At 36.1% G+C, this 9,334-nt stretch overlaps 1 protein-coding gene across 1 annotated transcript; it reads right to left on the bottom strand.

The window, feature by feature from the left end:
- Positions 1-309: 309 nt before the first annotated feature.
- LOC309497660 (uncharacterized protein) lies at positions 310-7,913 on the bottom strand. The gene is made up of 3 exons (XM_082167960.1): positions 7,854-7,913; positions 7,015-7,158; positions 310-1,628 (listed from the first exon to the last, which is right to left on the bottom strand). Exons 2-3 carry the CDS (start codon positions 7,094-7,096, stop codon positions 442-444), a joined length of 1,269 nt encoding a protein of 422 aa, XP_082024086.1. The 5' UTR covers positions 7,097-7,158; positions 7,854-7,913; the 3' UTR covers positions 310-441.
- Positions 7,914-9,334: the final 1,421 nt, after the last annotated feature.

Raw genomic sequence — 9,334 nt, 5'->3', positions numbered from 1 at the left:
CCATGTTTGTCTCTTATTCAGTTTTAGACAATTATTTGCCACCACACATTAAAAACATCAATGTATTCACTCATCCATAAACATCATTAGATCCTTCGGCATGACGACAACGTCGTCAACCTGTGCCTTTGTTATTGTAAGAGGTTAGCTACCCCTAACGGCGAAAAAAAATACACATTGTAGCTTTAAGCTTTTCATAATCTGTTCCCATAAAACTAAAGGTAATTTTAACATATGGCTTCAAAATAACAAACATATTATGTTTGTGCATTCTGTCATTAAAGATGACTCAAATAATGCAGTGCAATGTTCATTATTTCAGGTTGTCCTTTTATTTCTAATTTTACTTACAATGTTGTATTTCACAGCAAGATGGAAGCTAGCTTATCAAAAATGTTGACTCTGAGATATTAAGTCGAATCAAAATTGTAAGTGACCCTTCTATACAATCGTAAATAATTTCACACAAATGCATATTTTCTGGTGCCATTTTAAACTTCTGAGCCATTTGAAACCCTTTCCACACAAAGAACAAAAATAGGGTCTCAAAAAAGCATGCCTTTTCATGTGTATCTGTAAGTGAGATGGCAAAAGAAATGTTTTATTACACAGATCACAATTAAATTGCCTTCCAGAGTGAATGTGCATTTGATTTTCAAAATTGCTCCTTTTTGGTAACCTCTTGTCAGACTCACAATTCTGCAATTTCTTTTCAGAATGACTTTGCAAATGACGTTTCAAGTCTTTCTGATATGTGAAACACTTTCCACACTGAGGACATGTGTAAGGCTTCTCTCCAGTGTGAATTCTTATGTGAGTCTGAAGGTTTCCTTTAACTGTGAAACTCTTTCCACACTGAGGGCAGGTGAAAGGCTTCTCTCCAGTGTGAACTCTTACGTGAACCTCAAGGCTAGCTTTGCTTTTGCAAGTCTTTCCACAGTGATGGCACATGAAAGGATGCTCTCCGATATGAGTTATTACATGATTCTTAAGGTGATTCAGGTCTGTGAAACTCATTCCACACTGACGACATATCTCTTGATTACTGTTCTCTCTTGAGTGAATCCTCATGTGGTAATTAAGGCTTATTTTACATCTGAAACTCTTTGCACAATGACCACATATGAATGGCCTCTCTCCAGTGTGAATTCTCATGTGAGTCTTAAGACCTTCTTTTCGTGAGAAGCTCTTTCCGCACAGTTTGCAGGCGAAAGGGTTTTCTCCAGGGTGAGTTCTCATGTGGGCATTAAGGGTTCCTTTATGTGTAAAACTCTTTCCGCACCAGTGGCAGGCAAAAGGCTTCTCTCCAGTGTGAATTCTCGTGTGGACTTTAAGACTTCCTTTTTGAGTGAAACCTTTTCCACAATGTTGGCAGCTGTATGGCTTCTCTCCAGTGTGAAGTCTCATGTGGACTTTAAGGTCTCCATGCTGATTGAAACTCTTTCCACACTGTTGGCATGTGAAATTACTTTTAGTTGCCATCTTCTGAGCTATTTTTTGTGACCAAATATTTTCAGTCTGTGAGCAACTAAAATATTTGTCTCCAGTTATCAAACCATGATGTTTCTCATTCGGATATTTCTCCATGATATTCAGTTTTTGACTCTCCTCTTTCAGTGACATCAGGTCTAAAATGAAGGGGAAAAAATAAAAAATACAAGTTAACTAGGGATGCACCGATCCGATACTCAGTATCAGCTCTGATACTGCCATTTTTGCCGGATCGGGTATCGGTCAGACGAGGCCGATCCAAATCCGATATTGTGCGTATACTATTCTGTGTTAGTGTTAAGCCCCACAAAAGGCACACAAACATTATAAAGCACCATAAGTTTTCGTGCACAACATTATAAGTGTTCTGAAGCCATTATATAGTATTATGTGAGATAGAAATGAATATTTAAGTCGTTAAATTCAAGATCACGTAAATGTTTCCCTCAGCTGCGGCTGTCAATCATTCTTCATTCAGCATTCAAACAGCGCGTCGCGTTCGGTTACAACAGTAAACACGATGAAACTCTCTCCAAGATGATTCAATGTTACTATTATTATACTTGATCTGTAGATAAAGGTCTATGGTTTCGCATAAAACAACTTTATCTTGCTGGACTTTATTGCTGTACCTTAATCATGTTACTTTCTATCGGGTGTCTGTTAGATCACATAAGTTAAATGTTAGATGCGCATAAGCGCTTTGTGCCGCACTGTATTGGAGCCTTTCATATCATAATACAGTGACGCAATGAAAGATTATTAATAGCCGTTCTTGTTCTGTCCTATCTATCATATGTTGCTACCTCATTAAACAGCTGTGCTATACAGTACAGGCCAAAAGTTTGGACACATTACTATTTTTAATGTTTTTGAAAGAAGTTTCTTCTGCTTATCAAACCTGCATTTATTTGATCAAAAATACAGAAAAAAAATGTAATATTGTGATATATTATTACAATTGAAAATAATTGGTTTTCAATTCATTATACTTTAAATTATCAGTTATTTTTGTGATGCAAAGCTGAATTTTCAGGATCAGTACTATTATGGCGCTTTTCCACTACACAGTACCAGCTCGCCTCGGCTCGCCTCGCCTCGACTCGACTCAGCTCGGCTCGCTTTTCGCTCCGTTTTCCATTGCAGATAGTACCTCCACAATAGTACCAGGTCGTCATAGCGACGCCGCAGGAAACTGCCGTGACTTAATCTTTTACGCGAGACGCGCGAGACACACCCGCTACCCACACACACAGGACAATGGAGGAAATCGAGTGTATGCTGTTTTTGGATGTTTTTGTTTTTGCTGTTTTTTATTCAGGATACTCCGTCTGGCGCGTGCAATGATGACGCAGTGAATAGTGACGATTCTCTCTGACCAATCAGCAGTCTGCTGTGTTTTCACGTCACATTTTAGTATCGCCTCAGCTCGCTTGGAACCTCGCCGGAGGTGGTACGAAAAAAAGTACCTGGAAGCCGGTACAGGTACAACTTTTACACAGTGGAAAACCAAACAGAGCCGAGTCGAGTCGAGTCGAGTCGAGCCGAGGCGAGCTGGTACTGTGTAGTGGAAAAGCGCCATTAGTCTATCACATGATCCTTTAGAAATCATTCTAATATGATGATTCATTATCAAAGTTTGAAACAGTTCTGCTGCTTAATATTTTTTCATAACCTGTGATACTTTTTTAGGATACTTTGATGAATAAAAAAAGCAAAGAAAAAAAAGGCAAATGTTTTAAAAATAGAAATCTTTTGTAACAACAATATGCACTACTGGTCAGTAATTTGGGGTCAGTAATTTTTTTTTCTTTTTTTTGTTGAAATAAATCAATACTTTTATTCAGCAAGGATGTGTTTAATTGATAAAAAGTGATAGTAAAGAAGCAAAAAAAAAATATTTTGAATAAATGCAGTTCTTTTTAACCTTTTATTCATCAAATATATTAGGCAGCAGAACTGTTTCCAACACTCATAATAAATCAGAATATTAGAATGATTTCTAAAGGATCATGTGATAGACTGGATGTCACATGTGACACTGAAGACTGGAGTAATGATCCTGAAAATTCAGCTTTGCATCACAGAAATAAATGATAATTTAAAGTATAATAAATTGAAAACCAATTATTTTAAATTGTAATAATATATCACAATATTACTTTTTTTCCTGTATTTTTGACCAAATAAATGCAGGCTTGATCAGCAGAAGAAACTTCTTTCAAAAACATTAAAAATAGTAATGTGTCCAAACTTTTGGCCTGTACTGTACATTTAAAAAATGTCTCAATTTTATAGCAGGCTATATATAAAATAATTTATATTTTTGCTATCTTGTTTTTCATGAATGTATTTTACAACAATACAAAGAAGCAATGTGTAACATTTTACCAGATTTAGTTTTACACTTATTGTCTCTTATTTGTTAATAAACGTTCACAAAATGTTCAGATTTTATACAATGAATAGTGCACTCGTGATTTTTCTAGACTAAATTTTACTGCTGAATTATCCACTAATCTAGTTTATAATAGCATTTATGTCAGATTATGATCATATATTTTTTTATGTTGTTGTTTTTCTTTATAATGAAGTTGTCTGTATTAAGTAGATTGTGTTTAACACACAAAATAGTGATTATCAGTTCAACAGAGTTATAGAAATTCTACTTTATAAAAAAAAAACTGCGCTGGTATCGGATCGGTATCGGTCGATACTCAGAATTTTTGGTATCGGATTGGATCGATTCTGAAAAAAATGGTATCGGTGCATCCCTAAAGTTAACCCGTTTAATGGCACAAAGCAAAAGATTTCCTGTAAACTCCAAACCTCTTCCCAATATTGTTTAATTATTTTTTTAGGACAAGTCCCAAGAACTTTAAACATGTCTTGGCAGAAATTAAAACATTTATATATAAAAAAAGACACAGTTTGACCTAGCAGAACTGGCTAATTATAGACTGATCTCAAATCTAACATTTAGGTCTAAAATATTTTAAATGTATACGTTGGCATTTGTGGACAAGTATTAGCACTGATTATGTCCCATCGAACCGACAACTACCACTTTCTTTGTGTAAATGAAGAGATGCCTTTTATCAAACAAAAACCGAGTGCCACAGGGCTCAGTATGAGGTCCTCTGCTTTTCTCCTTGTATACATTATCATTAGTATTCGCTGTTATGTCTATGATACTCAGTTTTATTTATTCAATTTCAACATGAAACTGCAGAAAAGATGGGATGGCTACAAATGTTAATTTATTAAATTCTGACAATGCATAGGTAATAATTTTGGGATCAAAAACTTCCACACATAAGAGTCTAGATCTCAGTGGATGTACTGTTATATCGTTTACTACAGTTAAGAACCATAGTGTTGTGTTGAGAGCAACCTGTTCTTGGAAAATTTAATTTCCAATGTCTCCACAAAGATTGCACATTTTAATTAAATAAATAAATATGCAGAGTGACACAGAGGCTGCGTTTACACTTAGCATTAAGTTAACATGCAATCACCGTGATCCGATCAAGCAGATCGGATCATAAGCCAATCAGGAAACAGTGCGTTTACACCTGTCTACATCAAGTTGCTTCTGTATCTGGATAACAGATCGGATCTCGCAGATCGGATCTTGCATTCCCACACAAAAAAAAAAAAAAGGAAAAAAAAAAGGATGGCTCTGGTGCAAAGTCGACCTGAAGTTGGTGGGTTTTCTTTTAAAAACAGTTTTCAGTCGGGGGACTTTTTACAAATCTCGCAAACTGAGGATGATGAAGAGGCTGCAAGTACTAATAATGTGGATAGATGCCATAATGGTAACGGTACAGAGAAACGTATGGGTCTGAGAACGTTGCCAGCTGTGGTGGGAAACGAGTTCTTTACAGAAAATGAATGGTTCTGACACTTTCGAGTGCAAAGGCAAACATTTCAGTATATTTGCGATGTACTTCGCACTCGACTGTATCGCAAAACCACACAGCTACATGCAGCAATTCCTGTGGAGAAAAGAGTTGCTGTGGCCAAGTATTGGTTTGCTAAGGGTGACTGCTTCCTCCATCTTTCCGACAGTTCCAGAGCGAGGAGGGGGAATAATGACAGTGGGCAGGGTTTTGTGTGACGTCTACCTGTAAATGCAGACACGATGGCCGGATTGGTTTTACATTACACTGAGACTCGATCACAATAAGTCCTTGACTACCTCCGAATCTGGACATGCTGATTCGGATAATATTCTGATCAGAAGCGCGTTTACACTTGTCTTTTCAATGTGTATGTGGACAACATACGGATACAGGTCGCATGTTAATGCCAAGTGTAAACGCAGCCTTAGTGAAGAGCGGTTCTGTGAAGTGGTAAATGCTGCTCCATCGCTGAAACACAGCCAGTTTGAGTCGCTTTTAATTTGCATTTGAAAAAGCAACATGCGTCAAACAGCAGGAGTGATTCAGCGTTGCCTCGTCTTTCTCGCTCTCTCTCAAAATGTGCTTAGCATCACCACATTGCATCTGCACAAAGCAAGCATCAAGCGCGCTTGCAGGCGGCCATACCAGACTCTAACGTTTCAGGAGTCGGGACAGTTGACGAAATTTTCACTTGCACAATCAGGCCAGTGTTGCATCATTACTAAAGTTTAGCATTTGCTCGTCTTTTTAAGTCTTACCAATTTAAACATTAAAACGATTTTAAACTACTCAGCACTCGCACTCTCTCTGAGAGATGTTTCTCTGCGCACATACTATACATACAGTAAAGCCTCACAAAAAGCTTGCAAGTAACAAAACAGTACTTTTTCACGGATTATAAAGCTTTGATGGACAAAAACACAATTTCGGTCTTGGCGGTTAAAAGACTTCGGTTATGTCTTAAAACATAAGCAGTTGATAAAGAAAACGTAACATGGATCCATGCACTAGCTCTTAATGTGAAAGCAGCAGTATATTAATGTTGATAAATCAACTAAATATAGATTTAATGGTAAGGAATCAGGATTAATAGCCTATGTGTTTAATTTATACAGGATTAAAAGACTATCCAGTGTTATTTTAAACTTGCTAACTTTATTTAGTTTCTGTAGTATTTCTGAATGCCAGTGTTAGACCTAACAAAAAACAAACAAAAAACTCTCTTTTTCATTTCTATCTTTATTCAGTTGTAAATACTTGCGCTACTTTTTAAATTTAATTCAAAGATTGAAACCAAGCCTCCTTGTGTTTGTGTAAACTCTTGAGCAACAAAATTACCCCATTGTAAATACAATGAGTGAGCAAACATTTATATGAGATAAATGTAATATGTATATACACACACATTTCATTTGTAAAAAAAAAAAAAATAAAACAATTATCACAATTGTATTAATTGGGTCTGCTGGAAATGAAAACTTTTGCTTTATATCACTGATTTAAAATCACATAAATGGGATCTATCTACACTAATTCAAAAATATCACTTGCTACTAAAGAGGCCAACATTTTAAACAGGGTCAAATGACTGAGTTCAGATTTTGAGAATGAGACAAACCTGTTTTCTCCTCAGTATCTTCTAGTTTCACTCTGAATACTTCAATCTTGATGTCTTCACTCTCCCCTTTAATAGACGCCATCTTTATTGTACGTCAGGTGGATCTCAGTTGCTTCACCAGGAGTTTTCTGGTGTTTTGACACCCTATCATGTTTAGGATGAGAATAATTAACAGAAAGAATATACAAAATAAATCTCTGGGTGTGTCTCAAGCAGCTCCCTAATTCAGTAGTCAAGAGCACTGGTAAATGTCTGGGCTGCGTTTCCCAAACACTAAATATTTGATCATGATTTACGTTTGGTCTTTAATAATTTGAAGATGATATACTGCAATTATAATTTAATTTTTTTCTCTCGTTTCATTTACAGCTTTGACCAGCACGCGTCGCCAGCGTGCGGTGATTCGCGCTTTAATCCAAAATCATAAACATTACAGTAATTTAGGCCACACGAGCAGTAACAGTTAATATTATAATTGTTACTTATTAAAAATAAGGGATAAGTCGACAACATTAAACTTACAGCATATTAATCATGTTTGGAAGTCAACTGAATTGGTTCAGTTGACTCGGAGTTTAGAAAAGCTCAGTTTCTCCATCACTAGCCTACTTGCCAGTAGCCGAATTCGTGTTTACAAATTCACTCGAGAGAAATGAAACGCATCCTTTCTGTTGTAATGCAGATTCAGTTTACTCCCGAAAAAATGCATTCAATAAGTTAAAGAATTACAATATCACTCAATAACAATGAAAACAGATTTATTTTAAAAGCTATACAATTTCACTAACGGTTTGCACTTTGCATTGACTAAAACACTTTAAAGGCTTAAAAAAACAAACCTTTTAACAGCCAAGTCAAAGACGCAGCAGGAGTGTGGCGCGGCCTTATGACGTGACATCGTTAGACCAAAATAAAAGTACTTATCAGTGATCACATGCTAAAATCACACACAAAAAAAAAGCATGGCATGGAATTTCAATGAGCATTAAGATAATAAAAATACGTCAGAGCTATTCAGTTTAATTCTACAACTTTAAGCACATGTTGCCCAATTAATAACTGTCACATCTAATATGTGAGCTTTTGTCTAAAAGCAAAACAGTCAAGTTTGGGTGCACAGATACATTTTATCTTTCTTTTTTTCTTTTTTTATGCATTCATTTTTTAAATAGCCATAGCAAAACCATTTTACTCTTTTACTATTATACAATATACACTATTTATCATTACAAATTAAACCTTTATACTACTTTAAAAACACAAAAATAGTTTTATTGTGTGTGTATTCATTTGAGCTGAACCATTTGTAAAACATTTGGGCCCGTATTTACCAAGCTTCTCAAAGTGCCATTTTAGTCTTAAGTGCTGACAATTTATGAAATTTACTCCAAGTATAAAAACAAGTTATTTAAAGCTAAGAATCACTCTTTCTCTCCAGCTCGAGAGGTCTCTCAAGTGGTTAGGAGTTGCCAGTAGAGGCTTGTGACGCACTGAGGAGACAGAGACGTGCGCAAATATTTCAGGAGATGAAGAATGTTTTTGAAATATTTGACAACAAGCAGTTAAATCATCTTTGTCAGCATCAATGTTGGGCTGAACTTTCCTTTTATAACATGTTTTTGTTGTTTAACTAATTCAGCAATCAGTAGCGCTTATCTTCCTCCCGCCAGTTCGGATTTATTTTGGAATCCATGGGGGCTGAATATATCATAAAATCTAGGCCATATATAGCCAGGTCAGTTAACAGCACACCGATTTAAATTTTTTTAATTAAAACATGGTGGAAAATATGATTATCTTTAAACTCTATCTTTATCTATAAACTCCTCTTAGGAATTTCACTATTGTGACGTGTGATGTGAATTTATCTGATAATATTCTTAAATAAGGAAATCTTTTCAGTGATTGCTCCATGCCTATGTCGTCATCCAAAACCCTGTTTGTGGCACAGTACCACAGTGTACTTGGACCGATTCTGGCGCGTCATTCATTCCCGTGTTTCACCAGACACCAGAGTCCGGCAACCGCAACTGGGCCGAGTTTTTTCTTCAGGCTTTGTTGGCCCACATCTTTTTGGCTACCTGGGTAACTTTAAAGCACAGCTTTGAGCCAATAATTGTTTTACTCTTAAATCAGTGTTTTTATGGGCCCTAACCTCTTTGCAAGGTTTTTTGTTTCATTCAGGGAATTCTCACCAATCTTTTTCTAAAGGCCAGCATGTGTCGCTCAAGCTAGTGTTGGTCCAGAGAAACATATATCTAAACATCAGTCCTTTCACATTGCTTATAGGGGCTAAAGATAAACATATTTTCATTTTTGA

This window comes from Leuciscus leuciscus, assembly GCF_965113295.1.
Source record: "Leuciscus leuciscus genome assembly, chromosome: 4".
NCBI classification, from domain to species: Eukaryota; Metazoa; Chordata; class Actinopteri; order Cypriniformes; family Leuciscidae; genus Leuciscus; species Leuciscus leuciscus.
Note: the sequence above shows the minus strand (reverse complement) of the source record. Positions and strands in the feature narration are given on the sequence as shown.